This window comes from Falco cherrug, chromosome 2 (genome assembly GCF_023634085.1).
Source record: "Falco cherrug isolate bFalChe1 chromosome 2, bFalChe1.pri, whole genome shotgun sequence".
Lineage (NCBI taxonomy): Eukaryota > Metazoa > Chordata > Aves > Falconiformes > Falconidae > Falco > Falco cherrug.
The window spans coordinates 92,342,538-92,362,938 of NC_073698.1; the positions used below are offsets into that span (position 1 = coordinate 92,342,538).

General features: G+C 44.0%; 1 protein-coding gene across 4 annotated transcripts in view; it reads right to left on the minus strand.

Annotated features, from left to right (window-relative positions):
• Nucleotides 1-20,401, minus strand: part of NHS (NHS actin remodeling regulator) — a 261,491-nt gene that overhangs the window by 9,245 nt on the left and 231,845 nt on the right. The window contains exons 2-6 of one of the 4 annotated variants that reach the window (XM_055702290.1): nt 17,859-18,011; nt 15,336-15,469; nt 6,406-6,468; nt 3,955-4,147; nt 562-693 (exon numbers count right to left, since the gene is read on the minus strand). In XM_055702290.1, coding sequence (XP_055558265.1) covers nt 562-693; nt 3,955-4,147; nt 6,406-6,468; nt 15,336-15,469; nt 17,859-18,011 — 675 coding nt within the window. Of the gene's footprint in view, nt 1-561; nt 694-3,954; nt 4,148-5,054; nt 5,232-6,405; nt 6,469-15,335; nt 15,470-17,858; nt 18,012-20,401 lie in introns of those variants that run through there. The other 3 variants (XM_055702292.1, XM_055702291.1, XM_055702294.1) reach the window with 3 other exon arrangements.

The window sequence follows — 20,401 nt, forward strand, 5'->3', positions numbered from 1 at the left end:
GCAAATATCCTTGGTAACAAAGAATGAAAGGAAGGAATCGAAGACGAACGTGAAAAATAAAAGGAACGTTTAGGAAAGTTTCCCATAGGGTACCAGCAGCTGTCTAAGGCAGATATATAACTGCTCATCTGAGTGAGTTATCCGGCTGTTGTGACAGCTCATCATCAATTTGCTGAGCAACATCTGTCAGTTCTTTACCTTAAGCTCCCCTCATGCAAGAAAAAACTTTCACTTAATCTAGTTACTTTTTATGCACATAACTATGGGTTTATAACAGAAATAAAATGGAAAAAAAAAAGAACTGATTAACATTTACACAATAAGAGCTGAACACGTACATCTATATTACTCAGTAAGGCTCCTGGTCCATCAAGGCCATATGGAGTAATATAGCTTTGCTTACTGTAGTAAATCAAAAAAACAAACCACATAATTCCCAAACTCCACAAGCATTTACGCTTTTGAGGTTTCATTTCTTTGGAAGGCTGGCTACCAGCTCATATCTCTGCAATTTAAGTTGGTTAGAAAGCTATCTACGGAAGATTTGTATTTATACTACACCTATTTCTTGTTGCACTCTTCTGGGGATGCCAGAGATGGTTTTCCTCCTCCTCAACTTTCGTCTCCGCTGTAGTACAGATTGTGAATGAACAAGAGAGCAGCGTATACTAGCCTCTCTGTCAAAACCAACTCCTGCAACCCATAAATAGGTCTCATTAGCCTTTAGAAATAGTAAACAAATTTTCATGGCTGGAACACAGTGGAGGTATGTGAGCTTGGATTAAGCCTGTGAATAAACATAAGGGAGCCCTTATGTAGCTCTTATGTAAATTATATCACAGTATACCACAGTTTTACATCTAATTCCAGCTCCCCCTCAGCAGCCTGGTCTGCCAAAAATAACAGAAGTCTTAAAAATAAAATAAAATAAAAAAAAAGAAAAGAAAAGAAAAAAAAGGAAATTCAAGAAGAAAAATAGAGTTGAGAGCTCTTGGTAACAGGGCATCTTTTTTATATCTATTTATCCATCTGTCATAGGCACAATGACAGTAACTCATCTGCAAAGCATGATCTGTTCAGCTATAGCCTGACTTATTTTAAGCAACTAAGCATAAAAAAACAATTTAAGTTTATAATGCCATACTGCAGTAGTTGGGCACTTCTTAGGAGACCAATATGCCAAGGGGGCTAACATTCAAAAAGGAAGGAGACAGCTAAAATGGGACCAAGCCCCTGTGCAAGTTTAGAGAGCATTCTTTGTGATGATGACACATGGCCAAGGGTGACATGAAGAGGCAGCTGCTATTTATTTTTGTACATCTGTAAGTGGCCTGATTTTTGCAAGTTCTCAGCACACAGCAGGATGTATGGGAGTCCGCTCTGGGAATTGGGTCATGCAGTCAATCAAGATTCTCAGTTTGGATTTAGGAGCCCAAGTTCATGGGCACATTTATTTATGACCACAGCCATACAGAATAGGCGAGAATTCCTCATTTTCTTTATGTTTCCATGGCATTAGCACAGGGTAGTGTCTTTCACTATGTTTTTTACACTGTGCTGTCAAAATAGAGTTAAAATGAGGCCCACCAGAAGACCAGCGCCCATCTGCGCTGACTTTCTGCACAACTGTACACTCGTGCTCTCTAAAGTTGACATGGGATAGGTCGGAAAAAATGTGCCAGGTCCATAAAAACACTAACATAAGGATCGCTGGTACAGTGGTTTGTAATCTTAAGAAAAACAAACAAACTAAACCAAACAAGAGGGAAAAAAAAATCCTGAGAAGAAGCTCTATTTTAATAGCGTATAATTATATAAAACATAATTATACACAGACATACACATACATATTACACTACGTAACAATGTAAAACATTAAAAAGTAACTTTCTTGTAAAAGTTCTTCTTGAAATCTACTACAGTGAAATAGAGGCTTCAGACAGATGTCCTGTAACCACCAATGCCCCTGGAATAAGCAGAGGAAGAACTTTCTTTAATATGGAACAAAAGTGCCGTAAACTCCAACAACAGTCATTTTCAAAAAAGTGAACATTTCTCAGGGTTGGGAGAAGCTTAAAAAACAAAAACAGAAAACTGAAAGCAAACTCTTTGAAACGAAAAATCAATCAGCATCATTGCTGGTTTTCCAGCAACTGTGAGTTAGCCAAACATGCTCTGTGAACCAGATGCACGGGAGTCATCTCCGAGAGGAAAGTGGAAGAGGGTATATCCTCCCCGTGACGCATACAAATTATTCCCATTAGTGCTAATGAGAATGATACACATAAACATCCAGAAGATTACATACCATTCTTGATCTGTAAAACTGATCAGTGGAAATTTGGTTCCAATGTATGGCAGGTGGAGTCTAGGCAAAAATGGCTATTACTGGAAAAGTTAACATTGGTCCCAGACCTAACTGTCCTCTGAACTGCATTAGGTGACATTAGCCATGTTAGAAAACCTACACCAGTTAGGGTCCTATATTGGATCTAGAGAGCGCATCATTTTAACACCAGCTTTACCTCCTGGAAACATGCCACACTATCTATGACCTTCCGCAGGGATTTCCACTGACAGTGCCCAACTTGCCCACTCAACCAGCTGGCTTCCAACTTCCAGCCCCGTGGGGACTATACAGGCAGCTCTTCCCTCCTGTGGGAACCTGGCTGGCCAGAAGCACCATCCCAGTGGCGGGGATACCTGCTCCTGGCTGCCACCTCCCCAGGCAGGGCAGGCAGAGCTGGCAGCACTGTGCAGTGTCACCTCCGCTGCCGGGGCAAAGGGGAAGCAGGACCGTGTTGCCATCACCAGGAGAATTCATGCAGCTGGTGGTGGAGCAGATGGGAACTTGTCACCGTGATACTGTAGGACAGATATGCCGCAAGCCCCAAAGCCCAGAGACCCTCAGTTGGGAGCTGAAACTGGGCTGCGGGCATACAGCCCTCTCCAGCACCACGGTGAACCCTGCAGGCTGACTTGCAGGAATGCTGGGCACCGCTGATAGACATGGGAAAGAGCAATGGGATGCGAGGGGCTGTGACCTCCCCCCAACCCCCCAGTTACTGGGAAAATAGGATTAAATACAAATATTTTCTCTCGGGAATGAAGGCTAACTGAAAGCTTCCTGCTTTTTCCTTGATGGTTTATATTCAAGTCTCTAACTGTGGAAGTCAGCCCACTTAATGCTCTTACATTAATCAGAACTTGGTGTGAAATATTATTGAGGAAAATTCAGATCAACTTTATGTTTACCATAGCCCTCTGGAAGGAGAGAAAGAGAAAAAGAGAAAACAGCCTGATTTTTAATTCTGGAAACAAGCATCTATCACATTTAATAAGTGATATACCTGCTACTTCTATAAACAAATTCTCCTTCAAATAAATCTAATCAGATGTATCCAAATGTTATAGAAATAAAAGAAAATGCCATTACTATACCTTCAGCATAGCTGCATGTAAAGAGATCTCAGAGCGATGGCTTGCATGCTACACAGTCATGCCTCGCATGTTTAAAGCACTGCAAATAGTAGCCTACATTCTCTAGTTTCTCTTCTCCTGCTACACATGATAATCATATGATTAATTTTGGTGGCTTTCTGCATTACTTCAGTCAGCTGCATTCAAAAAGTTATTTGAGGTCTTTGTAAATACAGACTAGGTTATACACACAACAAAAGTACATTGTTTATACAGGGAACCAGTGTTACATTACGCAGTATAACGACTCCAAAAACATGGGCCAAATTAATCCTAGATGCGGCTTCAGTGACTCCAGTGGTCACGCATGAGGGATGAATTTAGCCCACTGTCTTCCAGAAACTAAATCCTCAAGCTAGGGTCTTTACCCTCAGACTGCACAATCCCGTGACTTCAAATAAATTAAACAAAATAAGTAGTTGACCTCCCTTGAACCATGCAATAAATACAAAAAGAAAGAGAAGAGATTTGTACCAGTGACATTGATGGGGATAATGCAAGAAGAAATCACTTGGGCATCTTGTTTCATTTTCTCCTCTGGAGTTGGGAGAGGTAGTGCTTTACTCCAATTGGTTTGTTTATCCAGTGTAGAAGGGATATTATGTATTGGATTTTTCGGCCTCTGCCCTAACATGACATCTGTATCTTCGTCCTCTGGTGGATGGGACTGCAAATGAATACATTCAAAATCAGTGTCTCCCACTCAGGCACACAAGGCTAATTTTGAAACAAAGCAGACACACAGATCAGAAATCAATTACAGGGATGCAAGGAGGAATCTTTCTAGCTAAGTCCCGCAACACAAGCTATTCTCCAATGGCAAAATAACATCCTGCTAATAGGAGACAAATAAATACCTCAACATACTGCAATTCAGCATATTTACAGGGCATCTCCTCTGTCAGAAGGGGTATGTCCTGCATTCCTGGGTAGCCGTTGCAAGCGTGCCATCAATTACCATCAGCATTAGACACATGGGCTTTCATTTGTATCTGCAACCTTTTGAAAACCTGAGTCCGCTGATTAATAGCAAGGACTGGCCCCATCTAACATTTACGTGAGAACAAGCATCAGAAAGACCAAAGTTTTAAAGAAGACCCCTCCGTACTTCAGAAAACCATTCACATTTCATTTTTACAAATTCACACCACGCGCAGATTGAAGTTACAGCCACCCAGCAGCTATTTGGTGGGAAGCAGCAGGCAACAGTGCTGGGGTAGGGGGACAGTGGCCAAAGAGAAGAGTAGCCACCACCAGAAGAAATTCAAAGGGTTATTTAGAAATGATGCACAATTTTACAGCGAGTTATGAGAAGCACTAGATTCAGAAAATGAAGAAATGGAGAGAAAAGTAAACTGTATGGAAGAAACACAGACGGTTTGGTTTCTTTTGGAAGAAATAACAAATCCCCCAACAACACCCTGTCTTGCAAAGCTACTATAATTTCATCTAGTAAAAGAGAAATAAATTAAGTGCATTTTCATGTGGTGCTGGCTACCACCTCGGGTTTGGGGGTTCTTTTGAAAAAAAAGTTCCTGTCTTGTTTGGAAGGGACGGAGGGGAGAAACACTTACCTTTTTCTGCCTAATTTCCCTCCCTTTTTCCATTAATACATTCTTCTATAAGCTGTGACAACTCTTCAACCAGCCCAGGACATTCATCTGCCTCTTGGTTTTTAAAAATGAATTGCAATCCCTTTCAGGCCGGCTTTCCTCTTCAGTCCTGAATTCCCAACTGCTTAACTACAAGCCCTCCCCCCCCACCCCCCACCCCACCCCGCCTGCTGTTTACACTTCATTTGCCAGTTTTAGTTTCGGTAGCAAGCACCGTGAAGATAAAATATTGCTCTCCTGCTCCTTGGCAGGGCGTTGAGCAGGCAGGCGTTGAACACCGCAGGATCACGCCCGGGCTGCCATTGTACTTCTGCCGTTCCTCCACCCAGGCTCGTCACAAATCCCAGGGGAATTAACTGTCTCAGGCTTACAAAACAGCATTTATGCCCCGGCCCCCAAAACATTTAAGACCTTAACTCAGCAGCTACTATTTAAACTGTTGGAGGGCACTTACTTACCTCGCCAGTGTCACCTCCCACAGCACCCCCAGACCCGAGACAACGCACGCTTCCTCCTCCTCCCGCCCACAGAAAACCCCCTTTTCCCACGCAGGATTTCAGTCAAACATCGCAGCCTTCTTTCTGCCTGCAGCTTTTGTGCTGATCCCCGGCAGACGTGAATAGCTCATATAAACTTCAAGCACAAAAGACTTTGTTTCCTAGGTAACTCCCCCTCCAACAGTTTGATGCATGCATGCAAAAAAAACCAACCCTTGCACACACACATGGACACATGGACACACACACACACACACACACACACACACACACACACACACACAGAGAAGCTGCATTTGTTTCCGATTCCTCCCCTGGATGACAATGAAGTGCTGGACAAAGCAGGCGAAGTGACCCTGGCTGCCAGAGCTCCTCCTCTCCAAACAGTGGCATCACCAAATGGCCATAGAATAAATACCTGCTGGCATGCTGGCATTGCCTGGACAATTTCTTACCATTTAGAAAAAACAAAAAAAAGAAGAAGAAAAGGGGCCGCTTGGCAAAAACATTGCAGGAGAATGAAATGCAATCGCTAGCGCTAGAGGGTCTGTCCCAGTTCAGGCCTTTTAAAGGAGGCTATAGAAAGAGGTGGCCTTGTGGCCACGAGCTCCTGAAACCCATCCAAGGTGAAGAATGAAAGAGGGGAAGAAAACAGAAGTTATTATCGTGTCTTACTGACATAAGAAAAACAGAAAAGGCTTTTAGCACAGTAAAGTTAGCAAGTGAAAAGCAAGCAAGAGGAAGGGTTAGGAGGATCTGGAAGGGAGAAGAGTGAGACAGGGCTGTTAATTGAGGATTGCTTGTTTTTCCAGTACCTTTCTACTCCAGGGGGTCATGTGGCAACACTCAACTGGGGAGGGCGAACGAGTGCTGTTAAACTATAAATGTGAAATGTAAAAAAAAAAATAAATTAAAATTAAATTTAATTAAAAATAAAAACATACACAAAATGTTTCCAGTAAAAACACATCATTTTTGTCTGGATAAATCAGCATCAGAGGCAAAAAAACCTGAGATTTTCACCTTGTTTCCTACTGATGGGTTTGTGTCCCAGAACAGACTACTTCTCTACAAAATGCAGCTCAAGAAACTGTGCCCACAGAGTGGTTTGAATGCCTGTGAAGTCTCTGCTGATTTTGCTTACTCAGATTAGACAAAACTGCAGTGAAATTGGTTCAACCCTCTTGTACAGACATGCCTAAATTGTCCAACTGCATTGTATTGACTGGTATCGTACTGATTTGGTAACTCAAACTGTGTACTGCCTGAAGCTGAAGCAGCGCAAGGTATGTATCCAATTACATTATAACTAAACTATTTCATAACATAAGGGAAATTTTTTGCATGAGGTATTTAAGCAATGGACATACATAATGCTGGTCCTGAGGGTGATTTATCAAATACATTGATTGCTAAGGTTTTCTGATGTTATCATTACATCTCTAAGGTTGTGTCGGAGTGACAACAGCCAATTGGCTTTTTGTCACTTTTTATAGTACTTGAAAGGACAAACAGGGATAGCCACAGTGACTTGGGTCTTGCTGAATCCCTGGCACCTCCCAAATCCTCTTCTAGCAGAAACGCTGGTTTATTGCTATGCCTTGTTTGCAAAACCAAGGAGTGAAGTATTACTTCTTTTAAAATAGGAAATAAAACAAAAAAGGAGATAAACAAACCAGGCCTGTTGATCACACTGGAAAGCTCTAGCACACGTTTCTCAGTGGGGGTCATTATCTCCCCCTGCAGTGGTTGGAAGATCCGCCAAATAATCCTATGAACATTTTTCCTTCCAATCATTATGAACACCGCTGTGATGGATGAACCACAAGCCCTCAGTTTGCAAGACTTCGCATCATATGGTCTCTTCTCAAAAAAAAAAAAAGAATAAAGCTGTGGGGAGTCTCAAAAAGCCTAATTCCCCATCTTTTCCTACTCTCTTCCTAGATAAGCAACACCTTCTGCATTGCCTTGGTCCCATGTGCAGGACTAAACCCACAGGAATCCTCCAGATGAGCTGCCCGTGAGCCTTACTGGAGAACCAAGGCAGGAAATCAGAAGAGGACTGTTTGGAGTCAACATTTCCAGTAAGTTAGTTTCTACTGAGGTCAGTGCAAAACCAGTTCTCCCAAGCTGGGAAAGGTCCTTATCACAGGAGAAACACCTCTATTCTTGTAACAAAGGCTGCGGAGATGCTAAATACATCAACTAGTTCAGTCTACTGTTCAGATACCCAAGGATGATTTCACCCTTGGTCCTTGGGCTGAGTTTCCAGTCACCTGCTCTGAGCAGATTGACTGCAGTTATCAAAATCAGGATACGAACCAAAATTCTGCTTCCTCATGGAAGGTACTGGGCAGATCTCTGGGGAGGGTTGGGGCATGACGAGACAAATGCTGCTGACAAGTTCAGGATATGAAAATCTTTGCAATGTCCCACAGAGTCCTATCATGGTCCTAGTCAGCACACAAGGAGAAGAGGACGGGAGGGACCTCCCAGCCCCAGCTCCCAGCACAGCTACGTGCACAAGCCACTAAGGGGCAAACCTCCCCAGGAGGAACAGCAGGACCTCGACTTTAGCCTAGGAGAGAGTAGTGTGGGCTACAGACAACACAAGCAAGGTCTGGCTACCCATCGGTCTGTCCTGTTGGTGTAGGGCTTTCCTACCTCCCCCGTGCGCTGCCCTGCCTGACGCCTCTGAGAAAACACCTCTCTGGTTACGTGCACCCACAGACATCATTTGATGTGCTGAAGTCTCAGGTCCCTGTTTAAGCATGGCAGGACAAATTTTCTAGGTTCCTACCAGGAAGAGGTAGGACAAAAACGGTGACCAGCAACATTTCAGCTCCTGCTGTCACATCAGCGCTCCTTTAGAAAGATGGTGCCACTGCCACCTCACCAAGGAGTCCCAAGGTCACCTACTGCCTGCTCCTGCATGGTGCCCGCTGCCGGGCAGCCGAGGCATGCTGGGATATAGCAGCAGCCTCAGCGTTTTGACATCTCCACGCTGGGGAAGGGAGAGAGCTGCTGCTCTTCCAGCGTTCTCATTCACTCAGAAAACCAGAATATCTCTAAATGTCCTGAGTAAACACGTAATTAAGCAAGAAATTATTATTATATACCCGAGGCTGTTCTGGTCTGATGGGCAAATCTGCAGTTAGGCAGTTTTCAAAGTTAATTTCTTTTGTGTGGGTGTGCTTGGCAAACAGCAACAGCGATAATCAATCTGTTAAATACAAAGCCAGAATACTTTAAATAGGAATTTTTCTTTATTGGGCTAAGTTTGCGTTGAAACTAAACTGGTGCGTAATTGCCTGAATAGGGATTTATTCTGACATATGTGCGCATCTTTATTTGCTGAGCTATCCCATCCACTTCACTTGCAGAGGTGCCACTGTGCTCACGAAACCGCTCTGCAGTACAAATCTTGGTTGCATATGTGCGTGAACTGATGTCTCAGTGCCCCACATCTCCTCAATGTGAAAGTCTCTGGTTTCTGTGCACTACAACAGAAAAGTCAGATGCCCAAGTCTGAACTAGTCAGCAAGGGTTCCCCTACAGAGAAACAGCGTTGCCACAGAGCAATTCAGCTCACCTTCCTTCAGCAGCTAACTTGGGGTGAGATGAACCATCCCTGAACACTCTCCCCAGCCTGATTTTAGGAAGAGCCTAGTGTCACTTGCAAGTACCTAAGTCAGGACATACGATTCACCCTTTCAATGAACGAAAATCTTAAACCTCATCAGCGCAGTGATAAAGAAGCAATATAGCAGTCAACAAACTTGCCAGCCTGGCAATTTATGGGCCTGCCCTATTTATTGTCCCAGAGCTGGGATCCAGAGGAGGAAATGAATGGCCCAATAACAGGATAAAAATGCCACTTCAGCCCCTCTTCTGTTTTCCATCACCCAAAGCTTTGAGATGCCACTGTTGTTCAGGCTCTTAACAATACAAGAGAAAACTAGTGCAAGAAGCATCATTTGCATTAAATCATGTATGTAGCCTGCCTTACCTATAGTGATAGCATTACAGGAGATACCGGGATTTCAAAGTTAGTGCACAGGGCGTATTGAACACAGTGCAAAGGCGAGAGGGAAAACATAAACCCAAGAATAAAGAACTAATTTTTCTTCATGTAATTAGAGATGTCTTGAGAATACTAAAGCCTCATCAAGAGCATTTTTTTAAAATGCTCTTTATCCTCAAAATATTTCTCAAATTTAGGCACGGCTGAGTTGATTCCTTCCCCCTCATTTGTGTTTGACCACGTAGGCAAGGTGTTACCTTGCTATGTCTCGGAAATCTTGGTGTCTGCATCACAACCCCCAGCAGCACAGGGCTGGTGCTGGCAGTGCCGACACAGCCTTGGTGAGGGCAGGAGGCAGCTAGCAGCACAGCGCTATTCTCCAGAGGATTAATTTTGACTCCTGCCACCTAAAAGTTGCAGCTTATAAAAAGCGTAAGGGATCAATATTGTTTCAGACTTCAGGCTTCTATAGCACCAGGTGGGGGAAATTTCCTTCCCAGGATGACCTTATGAATAACATGAGTGATTCATCCAAACAGAGCATCAGCACGTAACTTCAGCATCCGTAAGCTTCATGCCTGGTCCATTTCCAGCAGCTAACAGAACATACACAAGGATTCTTTCACTCTACATGAACAGAAAAATAATATGTACTTATTAACAGTGTATCCTGACTTCTTGTTTGGAAGCAATCATTCATGTACTGGAAAGGTAACATGTAGAGTTAAATGTGAGCTAGTGTTTAATCCCGTGTTCACATGAGTCGAGTACTGACTCCTTCTGCAGCCCTAGGTGAACTGTCCCTTTCTCTGCCCTGTAAAACGGAGAGCCTGCTGCTTCATTAACTCACAGGAGTTAGGGAAAATGGTATTGATTTACATGCTGGAAAAATTAAAGGTCTGGTAAAAGGAAAAAAAATACTAATAAAAGGTTAGCAGACTTCCAGTCTTTTCAGAGCACAGTTGACTACTTAATTAGAAATTAACATTTGTACCTATACAGCAGCTTTCTTACACTGTCAACTGACACTAAAGAGAAAATAACAGGAATATTTCTGACCATGTTATTTCTGCGGCAAAACACAACCCTGCTCACCTACCTGCTCCCAACATTTGTATTTCCATATGTTTCATTCTCTTCAAGTTTTTGTTTCATCTGCTTGTGGGAGTTTTCTTTTCTTTTGGAGAATCACAGATGTGATCTGTTAAAGTACTGACAATCCTTTAACGATTAATGTGCTGTTCCAATGTTTTGACAAGGTAAAGGCAAAAATAAGATGTGTTTTCTGACAGAAGTCATACCACACATGGCATTCCAGCAGATGAAGGTACAAAATAATCATCCCACAATACAGGCTAGTAGGTATTAGGCTCGTTGCACAGATAGTGCTATACATGCTGATGAATAATGCCAGGTAGGTTTCATTTCTAACAGCTACAGGCAGGATTTGCACACAGAAGGTACATAACCCAACTTGTGCCTGGTCCTTCATTCAGTTATTTTTTACTGAGGCTTTGTTTGCCTTCAGAAAAAAACTGTGTGAAAGTTAGTACATTCAGTCGTGCTTCCCTTTGCTGGACAAAACAACCCAGAGCAGACCATAGGGAATATTTTTGAAATGGCAGGGAGCTGGAATAAAATTATAAAATTACCTGATGCATTATTTTCCCTTCACATTTGCTCTAGCTGAGGTCTCGGGGAGAAGCAAACCCTGGCTGGAAAACAATCTGCTGCTTCTTGTCCCTTAGATTTCTCCTTAAATAATAATTAAGTGCAACTTATTATACTTTGTGCGGTTGTGAGTGTGAATTTCCAAATACTGAGTTCCTTGCTCAATCTCCCTTGTTTTATTATAACGGCTGTCCACGAGGAGGTTGAGAAAGCGTGGTCCCATGACATTCTGAACTTGAACACTGAGATTTCAGAGCCTGGCTGGCTGGACTTGGGGAAACCGAAGAAAGAAAAAATGCAGAGAAAATGAAAGAGAAGGCTGAAATGCAGTTGGAATGACACAGCATCTTCGCACTCAGAGACTGGCCTCAGCAGTGCTACAGGCAGGGTTGTCATGGGAACATGTGTAAGGAATATTTCTGTCATTTCAGCAAGTCCATAACTTCCTCATACTCTCCTTGGATTATTTTTGTTTTGGTTTGTTTTGGTTTTTTTCTTTGTTGGCAAAAATGCCTGAATGAATGATACTTATAAATGTGTTTGGTTGTACAGTTCTTCTGTGTAAAGAGAGACTAAGTATGCTAGAGTTTTTCAGCTTTAAAAATGAATGACTAGGATGGATAGGAAAGTAAAATCATGTCTGCAAAATCAGGAGGGGCACGGAGAAAGGGAATGAGGAAGCAATCCTTACTGTTTCTCACAGTCCAAGAACTAGAAGGGATGCAATGAATTATGAGGCATCAGGTTTGAAAAAACCAAAAGATACTTTTTGATACATATTGTTAAAGTCATTGCCACAGGAAGGTGTTGAGGCCAAAGGTGTAAATTTGCTAAAAAATCATCAAACAAGTCTTAAAATCAACACAGAGAGGTTCCTTGGTGGCTGTTATTCTGTGTTTGATCTCTGGCTCAAGAGGTCTGTAACCAATTTCTGTATGAAACTGGAAGGATAAATCACGGGACAATAAATGGCATAAACTGTGCCCTGTTCTTACATTCTTTCCTGAGGGTTCCCCTTCTGGCCTCTGGGCTATGTGGACATTTCATCAGACAAATCAGGGCAGTTCCTGTGACAAGAGTAGACTATAAAGCTAATGCCAAACTTCTCTTGCCCGGGACACAAAAGATCCTACATAATTTCTAGTTCTCTACTTCTTGAACTTGACAAAATGATCTTGTGATGGAACAGTCCAAAACATCCCTCCAGACCCATTTACACTGGCATTAGTCGCTTTGGACTTGAATTCATTTGGTCTTTCTTGGAATTTGTGGGACTTCAGCATCTTCCTCCCTGTAAAGACAGTCAGGCTTAAAAGTAAATCTTCATCTGTTGTGGCTGATTTTCTCTAGGTTTACTACACAATATACAAGATCTTTGGAAAAGCTGATAGCCACTTAATTGGTAGCAATAAAAACAGAAGGCAAAAGTTACAAATGTGGAAGTCTCAGCTGGTCTCAGACATAGATGACCTGTTTTTCAGTAGCTTTCGGTAGTGACAGTTCTCACAGGTCTCACAGTGGTAATTTGAACATTTTTCAAAATCAAAGCACTTATTTCAGTACCTTAATGCATACATTTAACTTAGACGGTCAGTTTGGAAAAGTCAGATCCTGTAACTCCTAAAAACGTCCCATCTTCCCATTGATCCCTTTCCTAAATTAAAAGAAACAATCCCTTTCCTAATTCATAAGAAACATAGAAAGGGGCTTTTATTGTTGTTTAGCGTTGCTTTCATGAGCACCTTTCCAATGCATCAGAAAAGTGGAATACGCCATAGCCTGCTGTGCCATGAATAAAAATTCTTGTGGGGTTCAACATCTTTAGTTCACTGGAGAATAGATGATACAATCGACTGGAATCAGACTGAAATCAAACATTAATGACAGTCCCTGAAGAAGACGGGCATCTGCAGATGTCAAAAAGCTTATGCCAAAAAGGGCAAGCTAGCCAGTAACAGCATTCTCAACTTTCTCTTGTAATAATATCATTAAGTCATGAAGGCTGGCACAATATCAATTAGCTATTCATTGTTGCAGTGTCTTGTAAAAATCTCTGATTAACCTTCTGCCAGACAGAGCATTCATGTGCAGCTTCATCTCGCTTTGTTCTCTCTAATTTTCAGGGTTGCCCCACAAACAAGGAGTTCTCTCAGAAATGGGTCAAGGCACTTTGAAGTACTCTGGCCTCAGCGTATTTGCAATTACCAAAGCACAGCATTGCCAGATGCCTTGAAATTGATAGGACGACAGCCTCCAAGCAGCTCTTGTCTGCTCCTCCTTAGGGAATACTGAACCTGGTCAGCTTCCAAAAAAAAAATCCAGTATGGGTGGGCACAGAGTTTAATATTTTCCCTCTTGAAAAGAAAAAGGTGGACTTGCTGATAAAGCCAGGACATCTGGATTCAGCATGACTTGATTTTGTTAATACAGGACTCAGAGGGTTGCTCATCATTTATTTTGTGTTCCACAGATGGAAGTAATGTCTAAAATGCACTGGTTGTTTTCAAAACACAGTAAAGATTCAGGCCTTTCGCCACTGAGTGTGCAATTTCAAGACATGCCTTGTTCCCCATCTGATATTGAGAGCTTGATGTTCAACATATTGCTCAAACTATTAGCTGTAACTAGTTCTGATCCGTAACATGGGGTCACCTCTCCTTTACCTTTCAATGACCCTACAACAGCACTAACTTTGATGATGACTTATAAAGGAGAAACAGGTAAGCCTGCTTCTTTCTGTCTTCAACAATTTTCTATGCTGTCCTGTAGCACCAGGATGCCTTCCTTCAGTTGAATCATAACTATGGCCTGCAGGTTTAACTAGTTCAAAGCCTTCAGTGATGGTGATGCTTTCCTCAAAATTATCCAGATAAGCAGCCAAAAAGCCAGAACAGTCAAACTAATCAAAACCTTATCATGCACTTCATGCTTCCAAATGAGAAACAACTCTTTCTATGGACTGGCTAGCTGATGTTTTGTTCCGTGGACAGGTGCTTTACACTGTGATTCCTTTACCATTATACTATTTCCATACGGTTAATATAATGGATTAAGATGAATGTGCTTGGTTTTTTAAGGTAAGTAAGTGATGATTCAGTAGCTACACACTTACCACATCTGTAGTGTAGCATCTCTGTAGATGCCAATGTCCCTGTACCTGCAGATGCAGGAGAGATCTATCCTTGCACTGAGGGCTGGAATTAGACATGCATCACTTAAAAGTCAAATCCAGATCTGACCTGTAAAGTTTAAACTGGTTTGAGGAATGCAATGGCTCTTGGCACAGGGCAGAATGTAGCTACTATGGTACTTGCATGGGTCAAACACCCAGAGCCACAGAGGTGCTGAAACCAGTAGAAAATATAGACCCAGTTGGGGTTAAACTTGTGGATCTGGTGCATTTCCTTTAACGATGATAAATACCTTACTGTCAACACTAATTTGATTTCAAATTAGTGCAGCAGTGGCAAGTCAGCACAGACATACAGTTCCAGATCTTCAGCTGGAATTCCTGCCTGGCTGGGTACAAGGACACGTGTGAGACACGAAGCACCTGAAAAAACTGCATGGAGGTGGACACTGCAGAAGAGGACCATTGCCCATACATACGTGGAAAGTGTAGTTCCTTGTAGCTGGAGAAGTGCTGCTGAGCCTATCTGCACACACATAAGCCCCAAGCCAGCACTCAGAGGCCTTGAGTTCTTGGCTCCTGGCAATGCTAATACCAGGGCTGAAATTACAGCGCTTTCTGAAATTACAGGAGGGTCCTAAAGCAGGAGCGGAGAATGTGAAGGACTGCGGAGGAGTGTGTGAATGAGTGTGGATGTGCGCTGGCCACAGGTTAAAAATAAGAGGTTTCTTAATGGAAATGTCAACCCTGGGGCTGGCTGCTGGAAGCTGCAACCTGAGCTACGCTGCTGACAGTCTTTACGGTCAGCTGTGTTGTACCTGGCGGTGGAGGGGGATGCAACACTGGCGAAGCATTGCTGCATTTAGTTCCCACAGTGCTAATAATGTGTTCATGTGTGATAGCTGTAGTGAAAGACTTACTGGTAGCAAGTGCCAGTCCTTTATCGCTTGCCTCTTTTGACTGCAGATTGCAGGGAAGGGAGGAAAGGGGGGAGCCACCACAGCGATGGGGCCTTGGGCTTTTTGCTCTCTGTTATCACCTCGGCTTCGATGTTCTGTTTTGGATGAGAAAGAAGACACGAGTCTTTCAGAGTGTTAAAAACATATCAATATCTCTATTAACAAAACAACACAGACACAAACAGGACTCCAGAAGTGAAGGTCCTCCTCTTCCCCACTGACAGGTACCTACGATCCCTGTTGCAACTGAAGAGGACAAGCACTTACTAGACATCCCAGCCCCTGGAAGAGCAATGTTCACAGAACACACCCCAGTGTGTGCACTGAAGCTGAATTCTTCCCAAATGGGATTTCTACCCTTTATCCCAAGTGACAAAAGGAGCTGCCTTCTAGGTGCTTGGGACCTAAGGCCTGATTCCCAACGGGGACCTGCAGCTCCTGTGGCCTTGAGATGTCGAGATGCATAACACCTGCACTCTACCCATATAAAATATACCTCTCTGAGGGGAAAGAAGGAAACACAGCCCCAGGTAGCATTTCCTTCCCTGGCTTCATGGCAGTGCCAGGTCCTGAGCACCAGCTAGACATTTTGAAGGTTGTTGCAGTGGCAGCTCTGTGTCTCAGCATGGAGGAGATCATCTGAAACAGTCAAGATCTCTCCATCCCAGGCCCATAGGAGTCTTCCTTCACTATAGGCTCACAATATTCAGTACTCTTCCAGCATCAGTCCCAAGTCTCTGAAACCTTCCAAGTGAATGAGAGAATGCTCATGGACTTCCCGTCTCTAATTTTAGGTGGCTTTCAGATAACTACTGTTCGCGTGGAGTGCTGCTGGAAGGTGATGATGGATTCACCTAATGCACATGTCTACATTTCAGTCAACAATGTCTGCTGCTAGCATAGCTGTTTTCTGATCTAATGTTTAGTTTTAATTACTCCTGGTTAAACAGATAAAGAGATAGTGAAATTCTGATAGAAGAAAGAGTTGAGACACAACAAACATGCTTAGAGTAAATTTCAGATTATAATTTCATTCCAGTATATGCAGTTATTTGGAAAATAAAATGAAGCAGCACATGAAAAGCTGCCTGCTGAACCTGCACAGCTGCCATTAAACACAGAGGATAGGAAATTGCCAAAACTGAGATTTAAAACTTTAAAATGATGAGGCGTTTGCTGTCAGGATTTCTCCTGCCCACAAGATGGCAGGCAGAGATCAGCCTGGTCCTGGGACAATTGCAAAGCAGAGCTGCTAAGAGCAGAAAAGCCAGCTTCTGCTCTACTCCGGCACTACTGTGATTGCAATTTAGCTGTATCATTCTTTGCAGTGCTGTGAAGACATACTGCACCCACAGTGTGCTCCTGAACTAAAATCTGCAGAGAGGGTCAAATGCAGTAATTAATTGCAACATCTTATCCAGCTAACAGATGCTCTGCAGATCCGTGTAATTGATTATTATTATAACTTGATAACAATAATAAATGAGCAAGGTAATGATAGCTGTTGGTGCAAAACACTTCCAACACAGGAGGCTGCTGCTGAACATTTTAAGGGTGACCTGCACGGATTTTCTCCTTCATTACGGCACAGAAGACAGACAAGCTTGTTTGCCTACTTCTCCTTGCCTCCTGGTAAGAATTTTCCCTTGGTTAGGTTCCCAGTAAAAACTGACCTTTGCCCATCTTTTGCCTTCCCTGTAGTGTGGTCTGGTAGGACCATCCAGACATTTGCACCTAGTAAATTCCCTTTATGGCAGGGATCCAGGAGCCTGGTTATGATCTTGATTGCTCCCGCTTCCTCCCTGTGTTGCATGATTGAGTTTTGAGACTACAGGTCATCAGCTTGTTAGGTGACGTCAGGAGGTGTTCGTTCCCTGGCCTGAGGAGGGGACATCTGCCTGACCATTCCAAACTGTCTGGGGCATCACCTGGCTTTCAGCTGCCACCCTTGAAGGATGCAGATCTTCTCTAGCATCATGCTTGGAAACCCTGAGCAGATATTTCAGTTTCTGTAGAGACTCTGTAATACCACTGGGCTCCACTTTCAGTCCTTGAGAAGTTAAATCTTATTTGTCCTGGAGCTGAGGCATTGATTAACGTGTTCAGTGGAGGAAGACAAGATGGACTTGCTGAAAAACTCAGTGCCTCCATCCTTTTGGGGTTAGTGCACAGATTTGCTCATGCAATTCAGACGTATCTACTTTAATAGAAAAACATATAAACAAAGAATGTAACATGGAAAAGTAAAAAGGCCTTTTCAGCCCTAGTCTAGTAATCATAAACAAGCTGAAAAGGGCACAATCTACTGCTAGAATTATATCTTAAACTTTATTTCTTAGCCTGAGTACTTAAGTCCCAGTGGAAGACCAGTGCCCACAGCCCTGTGCCTGTGCCTAAGCACCCTGCTGTTGCCTGGAGGGGACCATGGAGAGGTGTCACCTGTGTGGAGGCAGAGCTGGAGCTGGAGAGTGTGCAAGCACCTACCTCTGTGCAAGGCTCGCAGGTGCTGCTTGGCGTGGTGGTGCAGCTCCTCCACGCAAGGTGGTCTGGTGGAGGGGAGGAAGATGTTTCTTTGCTGATGCCAAGGTGCTCGGTAATAGACACTCAGTTTGCTCTCTGCATCCAGGTTGGAGACAGCTGTAGGATAAAACCACAGTGCAAGGTAAGACTCCTAGCCTCTCTTACATCAATGCAGCTGAAAAGCAAAGGCTCTCGCTTGTAACAGCATTGCTAAGAACAAGCACTAGGGATGTTACAGCACCTCTCCTCCCACCAAATAACAGCAACCATTATCTTCTTTGTGACTCCACACCACATTATACCACGTAGCATTTAGACAATGCCCTTTTGCCAGATTGCAAATGCCTCTATGTAGGCAATCAAGTGCAATGATATTATATCAGTGTTAAATACATGGACTAAAGGGATAGTAATTTTATAGAAAGCAAAATGAAAATGAAAGAAGCTACACAACGTTCCCACAGTGACATTTCGAGTAAGGGCAGAGGGAGGAATGGGTCTTCCATTTACCCATTCTGCTGCCAGTATGCTCTGTCACTACATCATGTTACGCGCGACTGGCTTCTGATACAGGTTGCTGGCTTGTTGCCTTCCAGCATGTAACGACTGAGATTAACTGCCCGCCCTGCTGAGTGACTAACTGTCACCTATCAGAAGAGGTTCCCTTAACAGACAGGGACTTCTGAGGGACAGGAACACTTCAGTTCCTCTACTGAGAAATCCCAGAAGTCTGCCTCTGAAAGTTACATGAACCAAGTCCACTAAAGGTTTGAGAGAATTTCTCTGGAGCGCTGGGACTCGGGAGAGGCGTACCCAGCCTCAGCATACACAGCAGCTGGCTTTCCAAGGGCCAAAGCAGGAGAGGGGGGCTGTGGGGGATGCCAGTGCTCTGCCCTGGCCAGCTGCACAGAGCAGGCTTGTCCCATCGGTGCTCAGCACCCCGTGTAACACAGCAGAGCACGTGGCACATGCTCAGCTATAGCACTGGGCTTGCTCCTTCTTCCACAGGCATCGATACAGTCTCTCCAGTCGTCTCCCCTTGTAACGCCAAGGAGCTGCTCCAGCTGTTTGCTTACAGGACAGAGCTGTGCGAGGCAGGCGTGCTCCCTCACACATGGGAGGAAGGGTGGTGGCGGTATGTCCCGGGGTCCCCTTCCCCGCAAGGAACCAAATGGCCACCGCGCCTCAGGTTGGTACCCCACTGACCTTTGGCTCCTGTCCTTTGGCCTCATCTCTCCCGGCCAGCGGGAGCCCACAGGAGCTGCCACAAGCGGAGCAGAGGCAGCTTCCATCTCAATGCAGTCCCACACAAGACTGATGGCCAGAGCCCTCTCCCACGGAGAATACCACCAGGGGTTTGTAACCCTGCCTTAGCGACTCGGCCTGCGTGCCAGCCCCCTTCTCCAGCCTCCATCTTGCCCACTGAGACTATGGGTATTTTGTGGCCAGCCCCCCCCCGACATTGTTTTTACCACTCCAGGCGAGCACAGGCCCCGGCCCTTGCTGGCAGGCTCTAGGGCTCTTGCTGCTTCCACGAGAGAAGGAGAAGGGATGCGCTGCCGAGGGGGAGGCCAAGCCAGAGGAAGGGGGTTGCGGCAGGACATTCACTGCAGTGTGCTGTCCCCAGCCAAGGAACTAGCACATTTCGGGGCTCTGATCTCCTTCCCGTGCTTTTGCACTCTCTGACCTGCAGAAGCAGTTGCCCTTTTTTGAGGGGGAGTCAGTGCAGCATGTCAGAGAGCTGCTCTCTGGTGGAGATGCTTTGCTCTTTCTGGTTTTGTTGCTTTCTTTAATGGAAAACAACATTCACTCAGGCTGAAGGCACCCCTGTGCTTTTTATAGAGAAAGTAACTGGGAAAGTACAGTAGGAGAAGAAGAAGAAGAGGGAGCAGATGCAAAAACAGAAACCTAGGAACTATACTGCCACATGTGGGATGCTGACAGACTTTATCAGTTTCTTTGATAAGAAAAAAACCCCAGTTCACAAAACTTTGTGGCTGTCATGATGGAAGTGGAGGTGTAAATATGGTGCTAGACCTGCTGAAGTTCAGGTTCTCAGAGCTTCAGCACCATCAAAGGGACCTGGAACTCTGTGTCCAGCAGGCAGCCTTGCTTTGCTTCTCAGTGGATTTTTGCAGGTGGGGTTTCACTCAGTTTACAGTACGTTTGCAGTGCTGCTCCGTGCAACTGTCCATGGTGTCAGTGCAAGGGATGGCACCAAGGTGAGAAAAAAATGATTGACAGTGGGAAGGTTTGTAGGATGAATGATGGCAACCTGTAGCTGTTTTTTCATCAAGAGGATTTACTAATTAAATTACTGACATTGTAATAACGAATGTTGCCAAATTGCAAGCAGAGCTTTTGATGGCCTGTCTGTCTGTCACCACTGCAGTAGGTAAATATTCCACTAGCATGAGCTAATTTTGTATTCCCTTTACCCCTTGAGGGTAAGGAAGCACTATGTTTCTCTTACAGACAAGGTACCGAAACACAAAGCAACTTGACCC